This window comes from Helianthus annuus, chromosome 2, assembly GCF_002127325.2.
Source record: "Helianthus annuus cultivar XRQ/B chromosome 2, HanXRQr2.0-SUNRISE, whole genome shotgun sequence".
In the NCBI taxonomy this organism is placed as follows: domain Eukaryota; kingdom Viridiplantae; phylum Streptophyta; class Magnoliopsida; order Asterales; family Asteraceae; genus Helianthus; species Helianthus annuus.
In genome coordinates this window covers 52,212,241-52,232,909 of record NC_035434.2, presented here as the reverse complement: position 1 = coordinate 52,232,909, position 20,669 = coordinate 52,212,241, and the positions used below count along the sequence as shown (strand labels likewise).

The 20,669-nt window shown below is 41.5% G+C and overlaps 1 protein-coding gene across 1 annotated transcript; it reads right to left on the bottom strand.

The window, feature by feature from the left end:
* Nucleotides 1-2,135: 2,135 nt before the first annotated feature.
* LOC110915449 (MDIS1-interacting receptor like kinase 2) lies at nucleotides 2,136-5,245 on the bottom strand. Its single transcript, XM_022160142.2, has 2 exons — nucleotides 2,700-5,245; nucleotides 2,136-2,618 (listed from the first exon to the last, which is right to left on the bottom strand). Exons 1-2 carry the CDS (start codon nucleotides 5,242-5,244, stop codon nucleotides 2,335-2,337), a joined length of 2,829 nt encoding a protein of 942 aa, XP_022015834.2. The 5' UTR covers nucleotide 5,245; the 3' UTR covers nucleotides 2,136-2,334.
* Nucleotides 5,246-20,669: the final 15,424 nt, after the last annotated feature.

Genomic DNA, 20,669 nt, shown 5'->3' with positions numbered 1-20,669 from the left:
CTTATAGCAGTTTGAATATACACGCTTATCATCACCATCATAAGCTATCATATCTATCGGAATTATAAGTTATAAACTAATACACACATAATAACATAATTAAGTTTAATTATATGTCTAATACTTTCCCCTAAATTTGATTGTGTGTGGCTACATACTGGAGCACACTTTGATTGCTTCATCGACGGCCTTCATCGCCTGCTTGAAATCAAATCTCCGACGTTTCTTTTGCATCTTCCAGGCTCCTTCCCAGTCATTCCCAGCATATAAGGCATAATGTTCCATAGCTGCTTCGTCTTGTACAGCATCAGCACTCATCCTTCTTTCATGGCAACCGACCGATGAGCTTTCACCTTCCCTTATCATTTCTTTGTCGATCACCTTCTCTTGTACCTTCTTGAACCTGTAATAATACACCAATACATCGAGATACATTGCGTAAATGATTCTCATGAACTCGCCGTCATGATACTCGTATCCCATGTCTTTCGCGATTACCGGTCACATGTAATTATTGGTGACATTCCGGTAGCCACCATCGCGTTCAACCACCATATACAAACCCAGCAGATCCACACTCTTGTTATCAGCCGCGTAAGGGGTAATAGGCCTTGTGGAAATTCCCAGTTTGACGGTAATGAACCACATCAACATCTCTTCAAATTTCCTTTCCAATTCGTGTTTGTACTTAAACACAAATTTACTATCTTTCATCATCTCTAGTAACGATTTACAGTCGGTGAAATCGTGAAATTCCATTGCACGTATGATCATCATACTCTAGTCGGGTTCTTGAGAGGATATGTTTAGATCCTCAAATAGGAATCAAGATAATTTTCTTTGTATTTCTAATTCACATCATTTAATTCCATCACCCTCTGTTTTTCTTTTAATCCTAATTCCTCCTCTTTGGTCATACCATTCATATCATTCACCATGTTCAATAACCGGTGCAGAAAACATCGGAAAGATCTTGCAATTGTCACCGGTTTTATTAACCGCATACCCTTGCAAGCTTAGTTGATTCATACTCAACACATTCCGGGAATGAACAAGAAATCACTTTCCCCTTATTTGGTTTCCACCCCAACCAAATGTTTTATACGTTTAAATGCATTCAAATTTCCGGCATAGTGATGTGGAAATTCAGAACTTACATACCATATATCGCCCCACTGGCCACCCACTATTCCAGTAACAATCATTTCTTCACGGCAGACCGCTTCACCCTTTTGATTCTGAATTCCGGCGTTAACCGCTTGATTGATCAATTGAGTGGCTTCCTCATTTTTCTTTCGATTTGCATGAATATATTTGTTGGCCGGGCTGGTGGCAATAATAGCATAGCCTCACACGAGGAAGTCTCCTTTCTTTTTCATATTTCTCATCGAGACAATGTTGACAGGGCATTGTCGTGGATGTTGGTTGAATTTCTTCCTTTCTTGAGACCGTGGCTCTGATACCACTTTGTTGGATCTCAGTTATGTTTGCAGCGGAGTTAATCGATAAACATGATTCAGTATTCATGATGAATGGGAAATCGTTATGCAAGAATGATAAACAAACAGAGAAAACGAAGGAAATGAAATGAACAATTCTGAAGAAATGAAATTGTCTTGGTGTCGGAACAGTTTGCCAGACATTGCATATATATATATGAGTGATGTTTTGGCGGTTCCATCTTGGCGGGAATAACTGCTTATAGCAGTTTGAATATACCCGCTTATCATCACCATCATAAGCTATCATATCTATCTATCGGAATTATAAGTTATAAACTAATACACACATAATAACATAATTAAGTTTAATTATATGAGTGATGTTTTGGCGGTTCCATCTTGGCGGGAATAACTGCTTATAACAGTTTGAATATACCCGCTTATCATCCCCATCATAAGCTATCATATCATATCTATCGGAATTATAAGTTATAAACTAATACACACATAATAACATAATTAAGTTTAATTATATGTCTAATACTACCGACATGTTGAACTTGTTAGAATTCATGTGTGTTACTCTATTTTACGGTCTTCAAAACAAAGTTCTTAAAAAAATGGTTTTATACCCCTCACAAAAGTTGACTTTATTAAAATGAAACTTAAATTGCATTAAATCTAGAAAAAAAATTGCATCAAATCATCTATAACATAAGTTGATATGTAGTTTACTGTCATCATCTAAAATATAACTATATATATGTAGTAACAATAAGTAGATTTAGTTTATTGTAAATCATCATCTAAAACATAAGTAGATATGTAGTTATCAATATCTCAAGAAAACAATCTTCTCCAAGGTTCAGGAGATCCTTTTAGCAGCACCAGTCTAGACTGACAAGCCAAGAGAAACTTCCCGCATTGATGGCCTAGAGTGAGGATTCTTTTGTAGGCATGAGAGTGCAACCTCAACGAGTAATTCCAATTGTTTAGCTAATTGTTCCGACGGTGAAGGTAAGCGTTGGTCTAAAATTTCAATAAAAGATGTGCCTTTCATGTCAGGTGAGACCGTGAGAAAATCTCCTGGATGCTTACCCATTATAACTTCTAGTGCTAGTACCCCAAAGCTGTAAACATCACATTTCTCACTCACTTCCATTGTATATGCTAGTTCTGCACATAAATGTTCACTAATTAGTTACTATTTGTTTCAAATATATGTTTAAATAGTTACTCATAGTAATTTAAGAGTACCTGGAGCAACATAACCAACTGTTCCGGCAAATGAAGTCCAGTTTGATGAGTCTTGATCTAATACCCTTGCTGTGCCAAAATCAGATACATGAGCAACCCAGTCGGAATCCAGTAAAACATTGTTGCTTGACAAGTCCCTGTGGATAATCGGTTGTGAACAATCATGGTGCATATAAGACAATGCATTTGCAACGCCATTAACAACCATCAACCGTTTTTCCCAATCAAATTCAACAGCGCGTTTCATGTCATTGAGTACCATCCTTAAGCTTCCTCCTACCAAGAACTCATATACCAAAAACGAGTGTCGTGGATGTAAACAAAATCCATATAGCTTTACAATGTTTTGATGACGTATTTCGGTCAATGTTCGTATCTCGGCTTCAAAACTCTTGAAATTATGCATCTTGTCATCTTCTGATGCATGGAATTTTTTCACAGCAAATACTTCTGATAACAACTCTGCTTTATAAACAGTTCCAAATCCACCAACCCCAACAATATGCTTGGGGTCAAAGTCATCTATTGCATTAATGATGTTCTCATAGACCATTTTCCCATCATAGCTCCAGATTGTAAAAGGCTTTGCTTCTATCTCTTGTGGCCTACTAGTACCATTTGGATTTCTTTTATGGAGATAAAAGAATATGCTAGATATAATGACAACCAACAGCAACATGCATCCCAAAGATGGAACTACTATTGTAAGCATCACCTTCAGAAACTTGTTTTCATTATCTTGATTTCTTCGTTCCACTCGACAGTCCAACCCTGTGTTGTATCCACATAACAGCTTGTTATTCCTAAGTGCCTCCATTGGAGCCTCTTCGAATGCGCGCATACTTGGAAGTGGGCCCTCTAGCTGGTTGAAAGATATATCAACTGTGGTTAAGCTTAACATCTGAATAAAAGTTGCTGGAATTGAGCCTATGAGGCTATTGTGGGAGAGGTTCATTGTTTCTAGTGCCTTTAGACCTCCAAGTTGTGGTGGTAGATACCCAATCAAACTATTTTCACTAAGATCAAGAAATTCTAACTTGTCCAACTTGGAAAGATGTACAGGAATAACTCCCTCAAATCTATTACCGCTTAGATTCAAACTCCTTAACTTTAAGCACTCTCCTAGCTTTTCTTGGATCAGGCCAGTAAAAGAATTTTTTGCCAAGTTAAGGACTTCCAAGTTGTCCAAACTTCCCAATTCCGAAGGAATTGTACCTGATAACGAATTATCGTCCAAGTACAACTTCATCAATGAACTTAATCTTTCAAGGCTTTTTGGGATTTTACCAACTAAATGATTTGATGAGAGATAAAGCTCGCCTAATCCTGTTGCTCTTCCTAGCTCTATTGGTAATTTTCCTGACAGATTGTTGTTTGATATCTGTAAGCTAGTTAACTTAGGACAAAAACCCCAATTACTAGACACCTCACCATACAATTTGTTGTAGCTCAAATTTATATAATCCAACTCCTGGTATATCCCAAAATCATCAGAAATGTTTCCAGTCAGTTGGTTATTTTGAAGGCGAACTCTAACCAAGCTGCTACAGTTTTTTACGCTTTTCGGTACAGACCCTGAGAAGCGATTGTAGCACGCGCATAATTGTGTAAGTCGTCCAGAAACACATATATTGTGTGGTAACTGACCAGAGAGCATGTTTCTACTTACTGCAAACACTTCCATCTTGGTTAGATTCATATCCCTAGGAATGGGACCTATAAGATTATTCATGAACAATTTCAAGTGAACAAGGGCTGATCTCTTTCCAAGTTCAGATGGTATGACACCACTAAAATTGTTCTTACCCAAGTTCAACCGTTCAAGATGAGTATAGTTTGCAAAATATTCAGGAATCGAGCCGGATATATTGTTATCATTGATTTCTATCCTTTCTATCCTACTAAAGTTTATGAACGAAAATGGAATGGTACCATTTAACAGGTTTTTGCTAAGCGTGAGATCTATGAGATCCCGAGCCCGGCCAAGTTCAGATGGGATGGACCCAGAAAGAGTATTGTTATCCAGATAAAGATAGTGGAGATTGGTTAAATTTCCTATAGAGGAAGGAATGAGTCCAGTAAGTTGATTACAAGAAAGATTAAGGAATTTAACAGAATTCAGATTCCCAATTCTTTGAGGAATGATGCCCGAGAGCGAGTTAAGTGAAAGATCCAAGGATTCAAGATTACGTAAAGATAAAGAATCAAGATCACCAAGTGTACCTCTTAAGCTTGAATTCGATAGTCGGATGCTTGTTACAACATTTTCTCCATCTGTTGTAGTGTTACTACAACCAATTCCTATCCAATCATAGCATGGGTTGCTTCCAACCCATGAAGAAAGAAATGATTGGCTTTGTTTATCAAGGCTAGATTTCCATTTCAGAAGAGAAGATGCTTCATTAGTAATCCGTAGATTTGAAACTTCTTCAGCAGTTGCAAGTGAAAGATTAGAGAAAGAGGTTAAGACTAGTGCAATGGTAAGGAACATGGAAGATCTCATGATCGGAAGTAGAAATAGTTGATGAAGTGGTATACTTTTCATATTAGTTCTGCAATATGAGTATCATACTTTAAGGAGCGAAAGATGATATATAATAAATTAGAGACCCGTCTCTTTCTGTGGAAAAAAAGAATTTTCAAAGTCTTTGTTGGAGTGTTATTCTTTGGAAGTCCACTAAAAGGTGGATTTTGTCTCAGTAGTCTAAGAATGATTGTGATGATAATATGTGACACTCCTACTAAGTAGGAATGAACGGCATTTTGGTCCTTATAAATAGGAGTGAAAATGACATGTGGCATCCATTTTGTTTTTTAAAAATACATTAAAAAATCTAGTACAAAAAAATCTAGCACAAAAAATCTAGTACAAAAAAATATAGCACAAAAAATGTAGTACAAAAAATATAGCACAAAAAAATACAGTACAAAAAATATAGCACAAAAAAATACAGTACAAAAAATATAGCACGAAAAATTCAACAAAAAATGTAGTACAAAAAATTCAAGCACAAAAAATTGAGAAATAAAAATTAAGACAAAAAAATTCAGGACAAAAATATAGTACAAAAATCCAGCAAAAAAATGTTACACAACATAGAAATACAACACATATTAGTGGGTTTTTTTTAGTCTTTATATTTTATATAGCAATATGGTATTCAAATTAAAAATAAAAAGACGCTCGATTTTATTGTGAAATTTTTATGAAAAAATAATGTCGTAAAAAAAAGTTATGAACATTTAAAAAAGAGTAAATTGCCATTTTAGTCCCCGAGTTTTGTCTAAATTTGCCATTTTAGTCCAAATAGTTATTTTTTTGCCTCTGGGTCCTTGACTTTTCCCTTTTGTTGCCATTTTGATCACATATACTAACTCAATCCAAAAACTCCATCTTTAACCAGGGGTATTTTAGGAATTTTCATTTTAAATGTTTTCAATTGCCATTTTGATCCAATTCCAAAAAATAAAAAAAATTCCAAAAAACCAAAAAAATTCCAAAAAATTCTAAAAAATCATAAAAATTCTAAAAAATTCTAAAAAATCCAAAAAATCCGTTTCGGCGCGAACCATTTCGAACCCGAACCGTTTCGAGCTGAACCGTTTCGACGCGAACCGTTTCGACCCGTACCGTTTCGACCCGAACCGTTTAGAGCTGAAACGTTTCGACGCGAACCGTTTTGACCCGTACCGTTTCGACCCGAACCGTTTCGAGCTGAACCGTTTCGACGCGAATCGTTTCGACCCGTACCGTTTCGACCCCAACCGTTTTGAGCTGAACCGTTTCGACGCGAACCGTTTCGACCCGTACCGTTTCGAGCTGAACCGTTTCGACGCGAACTGTTTCGAGCTGAACCGTTTCGAGCTGAACCGTTTCGAACTGAACTGTTTCGAGCCGAACCATTTCGAGCTGAACCGTTTTGAGCCGAACCGTTTCTAGCTGAACCGTTTCGAACCGAACCGTTTCGAGCTGAACCGTTTCGAGCTGAACCGTTTCGACGCGAAGCGTTTCGGCCCGTACCGTTTCGACCCGAACCGTGCCTCGAAACGGTACGGGTCAAAACGGTTCAGTTCTAAACGGTACGGGTCGAAACGGTTCGCGTCGAAACGGTTTAGCTCGAAACGGTACGGGTCGAAACGGTTCGCGTCGAAACGGTTCAGCTCGAAACGGTTCGAGTCGAAACAGTACGGGTCGAAACGGTTCGCGTCGAAACGGCTCAGCTCGAAACGGTTCGGATCGAAACGGTTCGGGTCGAAACGGTTCGGGTCGAAACGGTTCGCGTCGAAACGGTTCAGCTCGAAACGGTTCGGGTTCGAAACGGTTCGCGCCGAAACGGATTTTTTGTATTTTTTTAGAATTTTTATGATTTTTTAGAATTTTTATTATTTTTTAGAATTTTTTGGAATTCTTTTGATTTTTTGGAATTTTTTTGATTTTTTTGAATTGGATCAAAATGGCAATTGAAAATATTTAAAATGAAAATCCCCAAAATACCCCTGGTTAAAGATGGAGTTTTTGGATGGAGTTAGTGTATGTGATCAAAATGGCAACAAAAGGGAAAAGTCAGGGACTCAGAGGCAAAAAAAAAAAAAACTATTTGGACTAAAATGGCAAATTTGGACAAAACTCAGGGACTAAAATGGCAATTTACTCTTTAAAAAATGGGGGTGAAATATGCATGTGTCTTGCATGTGGAGAGAGAAAATCCACAAATATGATTTTCCCAAGATACCCTTGCACTTCTCATTTCTCCAACACTTTCATCTTAACCATTGATTTGAAAAATGAATGGTTAAGATTCATTCTCATCCTACCTAGGCAAAATAAACTTTTTATTTTATCTTACCCCTATTTAAGTCAAGATCAAAGAAAAAATGATCTAAATCCATATTCAAATTATTTTATTGTGAATAATCATTCGAGTAAATAGATATCACATTACTACTAGAATATTGAGGTTTATGGTTTTTGGTGATTGACCCTATAAATGTGGTGGGACTTAGAAGTATTGTTTTCATTTTAATTCTATGATGTCAAAAGCATATTATTCAAACCGATGATCGACTTTTAAAACCAACTAAGAAAATGGTAGAAAATGAGTTTTCAAAGTCTTTGTTGGATGTTTTCCACGTCAAGATGAAAGAATAAGTGATCTACATCCAATTGTAAGTTGGCTTCTAGTAAAGGAAGAACAATTCATTTGGATGGTATTGTATGTAACAAATATAGATGTCCTATATCCACATTTTGATGACGTGTGTATGCGTGCTTCACATATATAAACCCATTTCCCACGGTGTTTACTAAAAACCAGGAGGAATATCCTTTATGTCCCCACTTACGTTTGTCAGTTCCTGAGGTGACATGGCGAGCTGTTATTCAATCTAGCCGAGCACTCGCTTATACTGGCTGTCGGCCTGTCCTCCAAGGATCCTGCAAGCGTTGCTGACATCTAGCTATTGGTGCCACCAGTTGTCCTTTTTATCTACAGGAGCATCTTCCTTGTCACCGGGTGGTTTCTTCCAGAAGGTTCTATAACCTTCTGGATGCGCTCGTGTGATGTGGACGCCAGCTTGGAGTGTGGTGTGGTCCCTTTGACATGTGTTCACTTGTTATTTGGGACCATACCCCTTCAAGTCCCCCAGTTCAGTGTGGCTCCCATATGAGTTTATCAGTTGGGAGGGATTCTGGACTCAGAAAAATTTCAGATTGTGTGGGAGTAATTGTTATGTAAGCCAAAAGGCGCGTGGGTTTGGCGTACAGGATTGAGCCAAAACCACGTTTGGAGTTGGCGTAAAGGATTGAGCCAAAATAGCGCATGGGCTTCGGCGTACAAAAGTGAGCCAAAAAAGTGCATGGGCTTCAGCGTACAAACGTGAGCCAAAAAAGTGCATGGGTTTCAGCATACAGAATTGAGCCATAAAAGCGCAAGGCTTTGGCGTACAAGAGTGAGCCAAAAAAGCGCATGGGTTTTGGCGTATAGAATTGAGCCAAAAAAGCGCATGGGCTTCGGCGTACAGAATAGAGCTAAAAAAGTGCATGGTTTTGGCGCACGCGTATGGAAGATTTTTGTTGGGATTTATTCAAGGAGAAGTTTCCTTTATCGATTTCTATGCTTTGGTGAGATTTGACTTTTGACGCATGTCACTGTCGTGCTGCAGTCTGAGGTGGCTGTCGCTTCATGTCACACCCCCAAAATCCACCTGCGGATAACACCCGCTTCGAGGGCGTGACTGACCAGGATCCAGCCACCAATTATACTGAGCATTTAATTAATAGTAGAAATATTTAAAATCCGAAGTAATTAACAACATTAGAGTTTAGATTCGGTAATTAGTTTAACAAAACAGCGGAAGCATAAACCAAAATAGTTTTAAAGACAGTTCATTGATCAAAACAGTTATCCCAACACACGGGTTTGACGAACACTACCCTTCCCCAAGTAGCAGCTCCTGAATCATTGGTTACCTGCAAAGCATGCAGTAAGGAGTCAACAATAATGCTGAGTGAGTTCACTAGTTGTCCAGTTTTAATTACCAAAAACTTGTTTCACCGGTTAATTTATCCGTTTATACATGCCCTGGGGAGCTACCCCAAAAGTTAGCGACTAAACTGTTTTTCCAATACCGAACACTAGGTAACCGTTGCGTATCCGCAGGATGCCCCGATGTCAATGTTCTATCATCATTGACGGATTTCTGAGTCTATTAGTTCACGCCCGTCCCAAACCAGGGCACGGTGTGAGGCTGGTAAACACCTAAATAGCGCTATCAACTAATAACCCGCTCGCCTAACCCGGCGACTAATCGGTATTTGTAGTAGGGACTTGAGTGATAGAGTTTCGTTTAGTGCCGTTAGTTGCAATCCGTATAAACAGTAATTAACCAAAAGGTTTCCCAATACCCGGGAAGGAAAAGTAAGTTGTGTTCCCAATAACCAGGGAAAGTATGTAAATGGTATCCCCTTTTACCAGGGGATAGGATTGTCCAAAAGGTTTCCCAATACCAGGGAAGGAAAAGTAAGTTTTGTTCCCAATAACCAGGGAAAGTATGTAAATGGTATCCCCTTTTACCAGGGGATAGGATTGTCCAAAAGGTTTCCCAATACCAGGGAAGGAAAAGTAAGTTTTGTTCCCAATAACCAGGGAAAGTATGTAAATGGTATCCCCTTTTACCAGGGGATAGGGTTGTTAGTCTCGTGTCCCAAACCACCGGGACGCATGCTTTTAAGTTGTGAACTCACCTTGGGTTGCTCGGTAGGTTTAGGTTACTTGTCAATCACGTTGGTCACCACGTCCTAACATGGTTACCGGTATAGGTCAGGTTCGGTATACAAGTATTCACGTAAAACTTACACATAACTAACATGTATCAAGCATATAAGTAAACAGTGGGTTAATGGGCCGGCCTAAATAATTAAGCAGTCAACAGCAACACATAGTTCATTTAACAGATAGCCCAAGTTAACACAGAATGGCCCAATAACCAGAATGGACAGCCCACTCGCAACCAGCTGGTCTCGAGTCGCAACCAGGTGGTCTCGGCTTGTCACGCTGTGGTTACGAGTCGTAACCGTGGTCTCGAGTCATCATGTTTTGGTTGCGAGTCGCAACGGCGTGATTTCGAGTCGCAATCTCGTGGTTTCGAGTAGTCATGCTGTGGTTGCGAGTCGCAACTACGTGGTCTCGAGTTGTCTTGCCTTGGTTGCGAGTCGCAACGACGCGGTTGCGAGTCGTAAGCTGTCCCTTTCACGTACACGTGATGATGCAGATGCAACAGTCCGAAATTGTACCATGTATTCAGACCCAGATTAGGAAACAACCAATAAGGTTTCACTAACACTTTTCCTAAACTGACCAGCAATGAAAATAGATCAAACTTTGCCATTTTTACATCTTCAAGTCATATTCAAACAAGTTCATCTTATGTTCATCATTTTCTAGGGTTTTCATGCCAACATAAACACACATTTATGAACCGAAAATCACATATTTCTAGCAAGATCATCATGCAAGAACAAGAAACACACATGCTTGTAGCCGAAATCTCATATTTAACAACATCATTTTGCAAGGACAATGAAGCATAGATTGGTTAGCCATGAATACTCTTAGACTACCATTTTCTAACCATTTTTAAACATGTTACCACATATTGTCAAGCTTTACGAACCAACCTAAGAATCATGCATCTTGTTTCTAACCAAACATTTCTAGTTCATTTATCACACATAATTTCTACACACAAAATAGAACACTAACCGGTTTGAGAAGAAGAAGCCGTAAACAAGGAAAAGAACCGAGAAGATGGAGTGTCCGAGTTAGTGGTCTTGACCGAGTCCTTGTCCGGGATCCTTGCTTGAACCGAAAATTGAAAGGGATTGGGGTGTGTTGTTGAGGGTTTCTAGTTGAGAGAAAAATAGTAGAAGTGTGTTTGTGTGTTGTGTATGAAATGAGGGAAAGTGGGGAAAGATGGGGTATATATACCAAGGGATGTTTCGGGTTGGGCTTGGGGTTTCGGCCCAAACCGGTTACGGCCCAAAGGCCCACTCGCAACCGCCCGGTTGCGAGTCATGGTCTCGACTCACGTACATTTATATATAATACGTACATTCAACACACATTAAGCAAATAAAGATCACGTTTCCATTTAATAATATTTATATACACAAAATATTACAAGGTGTTCGTTCGGAAAAACCTCGAGTGTCACATTATCCCCAAGTTTTAAGAACTTTCGTCCCGAAAGTTGAAGCAGCCACTGCCAAGCTAGCGTGTTTTAACGGGGTGTCACATCATCCCCCCGTTAGTTTGGAATTTCGTCCCGAAATTCGGTTGTAGCTTCAGTGCTGGGGTTTTCGTTTGGGAATAACTGGGGATACTTGGACTTCATCTGGTCCTCTCGCTCCCAGGTAAGCTCTGGGCCGCGACGTGAGTTCCAACGAACTCGAACAAGAGGTATTCTAGTGCTCTTGAGGACCTTAACATCCCGGTCCGTGATTTCGACAGGTTCTTCGACGAATTTCAACTGTTCGTCGATCGTGAGTTCCTTCAGAGGAACTACGTGCGTCTCATCTGACAGACACTTCTTCAGATTCGACACATGGAAAACGTTGTGAACTGCACCGAGTTCTGCTGGTAAGTTCAGTCTGTAGGCCACCCTGCCTATTTTCTTCAAGGATTTCGAAAGGTCCAACGTACCGTGGGTTGAGTTTGCCTCGTTTACCAAAACGAACCACACCCTTCCAGGGTGAAACTTTGAGTGATACCCGCTCCCCAACCTGGAGCTCAAGTGGTTTCCTGCCCTTATCGGCGTAGGCCTTCTGCGTTGTCGTATTTGAGCAATCCGCTCAGTAGTGTCTATCACATGTTCTGGACCAGTGATTTGACTATCCCCCACCTCTGCCCAATAAAGAGGTGACCGGCATTTACGTCCGTACAATGCCTCAAACGGAGCAGCTCTAATGCTGGTGTGGTAGCTGTTATTATACGAGAATTCCACGAGTGGCAGATGCCTTTCCCAGCTGTTGCCAAAGTCGTTTACACAAGCGCGAAGCATGTCTTCTAATGTTTAAATAGTGCGTTCGGACTGCCCGTCCGTCTGTGGGTGATATAGATATGCTGTGCTCATAACTAAACGTGAGCCAAAAGACTTGTGCATTGCTTGCCACAGTTCCGAAGTAAAACGTGCATCTTGATCAGAGATGATAGAGGTGGGCACCCCGTGCCTCGAAACCACTTCCTTGAGGTATATCTTCGCCAGAGTGGAGAATTCATCTGTTGTCTTCGATTGCCAAGAAGTGTGCGGATTTCGTGAGTCGATCCACGATCACCCAGATAGTGTCGTTTCCGCGCTGTGATCTAGGTAGGCCAGTAACGAAATCCATGGAAATTTGCTCCCATTTCCATTGTGGTATCTCTGGTTGTTAGAGTAGGCCTGAGGGTTTCTGATATTCCGTCTTGACTCGCGCACAAGTCAAACACTTGCTGACGTAAGTTGCTATGTGGGCCTTCATGCTAGGCCACCAATACGTAGTCTTAACATCGTGGTACATCTTATCCGAACCAGGGTGTACTGAGTAGCGAGATTTGTGCGCTTCTTTCATCGCAAGTTCCCGTAAGTCGCCATAGAGTGGGACCCAAATGCGTCCTGTTACATAATAAGCACCGTCTTCCTTCTGTTCCAAGCGTTGCCTTGACCCGCGTAGGGCTTCAGCTCTAACGTTCTCTGGTTTCAGTGCTTCTATCTGAGCAGCTCGTATTTGCGAAGGTAGACTAGAATGGATCGTGAGTTGTAAAGCTCTTACGCGTTTAGGCGTAGTGTCCTTCCGACTGAGGGCGTCTGCCACTACATTGGCCTTGCCCGGGTGATACCTGATAGAGCACTCGTAATCATTCAGCAGTCCGACCCATCGTCGCTGTCGCATATTCAGTTCCTTCTGCTTGAATATGTGTTCTAAACTTCCGCGGTCGGTGTAGACGGCGCACTTGGTTCCGTATAGGTAATGCCGTCATAACTTAAGTGCGAAGATCACTGCTCCCAGTTCCAAATCAAGCGTTGTGTAGTTCCTTTCGTGCGTCCTAAGTTGTCGAGGGGCGTAAGCAATAACCTTCTCGCGTTGCATCCGTGTGTAACTGGGATCCTGATTCGAAGCATCATGGTATACCGCTAGATCACCCGTACCCTAGGGTGAAGATGATGCTCAGTGCATTACAAAGTTGGGATTCGAAAGCTGAAAAGACGTCCTCCTGTTTTGGTCTTTCACGAACACAACACCCTGCTGTGCCAACGAGACTTAAGCTGTGCGACCTTCGAAAATCTTGTGATTAAGCTGCGATAGTATCTAGTGGGACCAAGAAACTCCTGTATCCTCGAAGGGATCTTTGATGTTGGTCAGTTCCTAACAAAATGGATCTTAGCGAGATCCATGTGTATTCCCACTTCGTTGTTTGATAAAAAGAAAATGTGTACTTCCCGAATCCTGAAGTCATACTTAGGTAGACTTCGCACGTAGACGCTCCTCCCCTAGAAGCTCTATAATGGAATACAAGTGTTGTTCAAGGTGCCCCTTTCTCCTAGAAGTGATTCAAAACGTACTAGATAAACACAGTTGCAGTGTGATCCATAAAGCAGCTGGTGGGTTGTTCACCCCAAAAGGTCATGGAATAATTCATCCGGTGTCTCCTGGAAATGGCCTTATTGCGTTCACTATGCCGTTTTAGGAACATCCTCCCTCTGGACTTCCATCTGATGTTAGTTCGTTCGCTACTCAATCTTCACATTGGAGCATGACCCATGTAACTGGTCAACAGGTTGTCAATACAGGATCGAGACAAACGGTTATGGGCTGTCACCTTGATGAGTTCTTAATAGTCAGTATACACAAGAAAAGGCCCATCTTCCTTAGGATAAGTGAGGCTCCCCCAAAGCGAAGAACTAGACCCTACAAAACTCCTGTCCAACGGTTCCTGTAGTTGCTTTGATAGGCCTTGCGACCTTCCTGGCGCAAAATGGTAAAAAGTACAAGTAATCAGGGCTGCCTCAGACGTGAGATCAAACTGAGATTCCGCCTAACAAATTTTCGGAAGAAAAACTGAATGTTCCTCGGATAGCACGCCGAGAGAAACAACGAACAACTGGTGGATCCTCGATCCACTTTTCCTTAGCCTTAACATCCGTAGCGGTTGCTAACACAGCGGAGTAATCCCTCTGTAGACGCTTCTGGCCTTCACAGCTGAAATGGCGCTAACTATTGAACTACTCTGACGCTTTAGAACAAATGCCGATTCTCCACACAAAGTTTTCTCCTCACTGGGTATATTCGCGTGATTCCTGGGTAACCAATTCACACTAACTACTGCGTTGTAACCATCGAGTGTGGTAGAAGGAAGGTCGACATCGGACACTCGTCCCACAAGGTCGTGTTTACATCCTGACGAACTCTTGAGATTCTATTTGACTTGCCATCAGTCGATTCCACATCTGGTTCAGTTTCAAGAAGTATCAGGGTCAAGCAGAACAGAGATGAAGCAAACAACTACCCATACCAGCTACCATGTTGCTACTATGCCTGGCGTCGCCGGCGCCAATCCTAAATGCCCTTCCACGAGCATCATTTCCAATGTTGTTGTTACGGTTGCGAGGATTTCCATTACTATCATCATTCCCTGGTTGTTGACCTTGATGTTGTCGCGACTGTTGTTTCTGATGTCGTTGCTTGAAATGGTGCGCTACGATCCTTCACTGACAAGTCCACCTTGTCACGTTTCCGTGCCGCGTCCCAAGGTGTACTTATTGAGCTGGCCGTTACGCATTTCCGCACCATTGTCAATTGTCATCGCTTATGGCCCGACTGATTCGTAAGAGCTGGCTCCTATGAGCCGCTGACTAGGGTTAAGGGTTCGATTGGAGTCAATTCGCTGATGCTCGTTGTCGGTGACTAGGGTCGTTCAAATGCTGAAGCCAGTAAGGTACTACGTCTACCCTCTTGACTGAGTAATACACGGTATGTTGAGATAGTGTTGCAGAAGTGATCGCACTTCGGGATTTAAGACGTCAACACGTTAAGTTCCAGTAAGCGAAGAAAGGTGAGAAGGATATAGACCAATCGTTGTCGTTTCAACACCCATCCCGGGGATGTTCGTACAGGCACCTAATGTTCTACACAGTTTGCTAGGCGTTCATATGGGTGTTCAGGTACTACTCGATAGCATCGAGGTTCGAAAGGGGTGCAGGGAGAAGTGAAAAGATCGTGTTCGAGTAGGAGGCAATCATTGCTACGGCTCCTATGAACTGTTGTGTCTCTCATCATACAGATAACGAAACGGAACCCCTTTTTCACTTGTTAAGCCTCACTGGGACTCACATCCACCCCACTATATTATTATGTGTGCACCCACAATAATATTGTGATTTGCATGTTCATCTCAGCTCCTCTTAACTCATGTCAAATGGTTCCCCACACTCGAGTAGATTTCAAAGAGTATCAAGTAGTGTAAGTCATGGAGGTTTAGGGAATTACCACCCTATCAATCACATGATACGAGAAAGTGTACATAAATTCATGTTGGTGTGCTAACGTGCAATCACATGCAATATCGTATGTGGGCTTTCACTAGTTAGGCATACTAGTACGTATAGCGAAACAGGAAACATAAAGTAAGCAAACAAGTAAACACTGGTCCGAGCTATGAGGTCAAAAGTGTTGAGCCTTGCACTTGGAGTGTAGTGTCGTCACGAGTCACGGGTTATAGTCTGGTTTTCTCCAAAAAGATTTACCCCTTTTTAAAACCAAGTTCACTATAACCAATGGCTCTGATACCAATCTGTCACACCCCCAAAATCCACCTGCGGATAACACCCGCTTCGAGGGCGTGACTGACCAGGATCCAGCCACCAATTATACTGAGCATTTAATTAATAGTAGAAATATTTAAAATCCGAAGTAATTAACAACATTAGAGTTTAGATTCGGTAATTAGTTTAACAAAACAGCGGAAGCATAAACCAAAATAGTTTTAAAGACAGTTCATTGATCAAAACAGTTATCCCAACACACGGGTTTGACGAACACTACCCTTCCCCAAGTAGCAGCTCCTGAATCATTGGTTACCTGCAAAGCATGCAGTAAGGAGTCAACAATAATGCTGAGTGAGTTCACTAGTTGTCCAGTTTTAATTACCAAAAACTTGTTTCACCGGTTAATTTATCCGTTTATACATGCCCTGGGGAGCTACCCCAAAAGTTAGCGACTAAACTGTTTTTCCAATACCGAACACTAGGTAACCGTTGCGTATCCGCAGGATGCCCCGATGTCAATGTTCTATCATCATTGACGGATTTCTGAGTCTATTAGTTCACGCCCGTCCCAAACCAGGGCACGGTGTGAGGCTGGTAAACACCTAAATAGCGCTATCAACTAATAACCCGCTCGCCTAACCCGGCGACTAATCGGTATTTGTAGTAGGGACTTGAGTGATAGAGTTTCGTTTAGTGCCGTTAGTTGCAATCCGTATAAACAGTAATTAACCAAAAGGTTTCCCAATACCCGGGAAGGAAAAGTAAGTTGTGTTCCCAATAACCAGGGAAAGTATGTAAATGGTATCCCCTTTTACCAGGGGATAGGATTGTCCAAAAGGTTTCCCAATACCAGGGAAGGAAAAGTAAGTTTTGTTCCCAATAACCAGGGAAAGTATGTAAATGGTATCCCCTTTTACCAGGGGATAGGATTGTCCAAAAGGTTTCCCAATACCAGGGAAGGAAAAGTAAGTTTTGTTCCCAATAACCAGGGAAAGTATGTAAATGGTATCCCCTTTTACCAGGGGATAGGGTTGTTAGTCTCGTGTCCCAAACCACCGGGACGCATGCTTTTAAGTTGTGAACTCACCTTGGGTTGCTCGGTAGGTTTAGGTTACTTGTCAATCACGTTGGTCACCACGTCCTAACATGGTTACCGGTATAGGTCAGGTTCGGTATACAAGTATTCACGTAAAACTTACACATAACTAACATGTATCAAGCATATAAGTAAACAGTGGGTTAATGGGCCGGCCTAAATAATTAAGCAGTCAACAGCAACACATAGTTCATTTAACAGATAGCCCAAGTTAACACAGAATGGCCCAATAACCAGAATGGACAGCCCACTCGCAACCAGCTGGTCTCGAGTCGCAACCAGGTGGTCTCGGCTTGTCACGCTGTGGTTACGAGTCGTAACCGTGGTCTCGAGTCATCATGTTTTGGTTGCGAGTCGCAACGGCGTGATTTCGAGTCGCAATCTCGTGGTTTCGAGTAGTCATGCTGTGGTTGCGAGTCGCAACTACGTGGTCTCGAGTTGTCTTGCCTTGGTTGCGAGTCGCAACGACGCGGTTGCGAGTCGTAAGCTGTCCCTTTCACGTACACGTGATGATGCAGATGCAACAGTCCGAAATTGTACCATGTATTCAGACCCAGATTAGGAAACAACCAATAAGGTTTCACTAACACTTTTCCTAAACTGACCAGCAATGAAAATAGATCAAACTTTGCCATTTTTACATCTTCAAGTCATATTCAAACAAGTTCATCTTATGTTCATCATTTTCTAGGGTTTTCATGCCAACATAAACACACATTTATGAACCGAAAATCACATATTTCTAGCAAGATCATCATGCAAGAACAAGAAACACACATGCTTGTAGCCGAAATCTCATATTTAACAACATCATTTTGCAAGGACAATGAAGCATAGATTGGTTAGCCATGAATACTCTTAGACTACCATTTTCTAACCATTTTTAAACATGTTACCACATATTGTCAAGCTTTACGAACCAACCTAAGAATCATGCATCTTGTTTCTAACCAAACATTTCTAGTTCATTTATCACACATAATTTCTACACACAAAATAGAACACTAACCGGTTTGAGAAGAAGAAGCCGTAAACAAGGAAAAGAACCGAGAAGATGGAGTGTCCGAGTTAGTGGTCTTGACCGAGTCCTTGTCCGGGATCCTTGCTTGAACCGAAAATTGAAAGGGATTGGGGTGTGTTGTTGAGGGTTTCTAGTTGAGAGAAAAATAGTAGAAGTGTGTTTGTGTGTTGTGTATGAAATGAGGGAAAGTGGGGAAAGATGGGGTATATATACCAAGGGATGTTTCGGGTTGGGCTTGGGGTTTCGGCCCAAACCGGTTACGGCCCAAAGGCCCACTCGCAACCGCCCGGTTGCGAGTCATGGTCTCGACTCACGTACATTTATATATAATACGTACATTCAACACACATTAAGCAAATAAAGATCACGTTTCCATTTAATAATATTTATATACACAAAATATTACAAGGTGTTCGTTCGGAAAAACCTCGAGTGTCACACTTCAAGGGTGAACAATTGCTTTTGCAGAGACACGTCAGGTGTGTCAGGCACGTTTTTCGTCTGTGTCAGCCGCGTGGTGGCCCCACGCCCTTAATAGGCGGCGATTCAGTTTTCCTGCCTAATGTGTCGCCTTCTTATTGGTGGACTTCCCCCCACATGCTGGTTCGTTTCCCCATCGCATTAAATGCGATGGGTATAAATATAAGGAAACCCTTGGTGGTTTTTTCCCTCTCTCCTTCTTCCTCGTTCAAGATTTTTCCATCTCTCCTTCTTCCTCGTTCAAGATTTTTCCATCTCTCCTCTAACTTCTTATTCTTTCTCCGATCAGTCATCTGTTCTTCATAGATGTCAACTTCTAATAAGCCTGGTGGTTCGAAGAAGAGACAATCTAGGCCCAAAGATCCAATGGAGCCAGATCGTGTAGTGATTTACTAGAAAGAGGAGGAGTTCCATAACCTCTGCCAACGTTTTAAATTCCCGTCGGACTGGGGAGCCCAGTTTCCGACTGCTGGGAATACTGCTTTGAACGCCCCTCCTGGCTATATGATGTTGTATGCCGCTTTCTATAGGGAGGGGAACTTTCGTCTTCCGATGACGAAGTTTTTTGGGGAAATCCTTTCCCGATATGGATTACACATCTCTCAAATCAACACTTTGGGCCTACCTCGTGTGACGTATTTTGAGTTTATATGCCGAGCCCAATGGTTGGTTCCGAAGATTGACATGTTCAATATCTTTTATTATGTTTCATATACCGGCGGCTGCTACTTGTTCAATTATCGAACTGATAACGTTTTACCATGCAGCAAAGATCCGCCAAAGAGTTTTCATGACTGGAAGCATAGGTTCTTTCACATTCATCGTGGTGTGATCCCGATAGAGATGCACTACCGTACTGAAAGTGAAGGAGTACCCAAGATAATGATAGGGGGTTCTTACGCCGATCGGGACTGGTACAAGACTCTGACCAAGACTCCTACTGCCATGCTGCAGCTTGAGGAGAAGGACTTGGTGGCTGCCGGCATGAGTTTGATGTGGGTGCCGAAGGACCTAAGGGCAGCACCAATAAACGCGCACAAGGGCAAAGGTAACTCTTGTTGGTTGTTTTCCATTGGATTTTGTCACACCCCTAATTTCCACGTGTCACCGGTGGGCCCGGTGGGGGAGTATCGTGACGTAGTTGATATCATCATTTGTCAAACAACACAAATTATAATGCACAGCGGAAGCAAATGAAAATAGATTTATTTCAACCATTAAGTGTAATATCAAGTATCACAATTTAGTCGAAATAGATCCACAGGCGGATCGAAAATAAAAGAAGGAAATTGTTCAACAGATAAATGCATCCCAAAGCTTGCGAGACTCTATGATGCTAAGGAGAAACCAGCCTATTGCGTATAGCACCTGCACTTAATCTTTTAGGGGAAAATACGTCAGTTTGCACTGGTAAATACAATTTAACTGACTCATTTTGAAAACATTTGAAAAATTTGGTTTTAAATGCACAAGGTACAAAACATTTTATAACTTGGGAATAATTAATCAAAGTTAAACTTGTAAAAGATTTACATGTTTGTTGTGCGTTCAGTCGCCCGAGTCGTGTCGGGTTTAAGGTTAAATGACACACCACTTAGTATAAGTCCGCGGCGGGAAGCCAACGTTTATACCTTAATAATATGGACATAATACCGGGTGTACGCCTACACCCGGGTGTCAAGGTCGTGGCCAAAAATGATGCCAAGGATATCCGGGACATGGTCATTAAACTCCCAAAGGCGTAAAAACAAACAAAACCAATTTTTTAAACGGGTCTCATTGATAGTACCCAACTACTAATGAGTTGGGGTTAATTTCCCGACCAAGCGGTATTTTATATACCGTACCCCCAAGCCCGTATAAGGGAAAATAAGTTAAAAGTATTTACCTGAGCAAGTATAACCACAATTTCAAAAATGCACGTGTCTTTTATTGGGCTCCTATTCTGGAACGAAGGTTATAATAACCTATTAGAATCCTAACGGGTCTTTAATATAGCCTAGGCCTAGACCGGTTAGTTTCGAATAATAAATATGGTTTAATCGCGAGGAATGCGAAAACCGGGACGGAACGT

Excerpts from the sequence above, each read along its gene's own strand:
- LOC110915449 (XM_022160142.2), bottom strand. The coding sequence starts at position 5,244 with ATGAAAAGTATACCACTTCATCAACTATTTCTACTTCCGATCATGAGA. Across the intron at positions 2,619-2,699 it reads AGTTGGTTATGTTGCTCCAG|AACTAGCATATACAATGGAA; the intron begins GTACTCTTAAAT and ends ATTTATGTGCAG.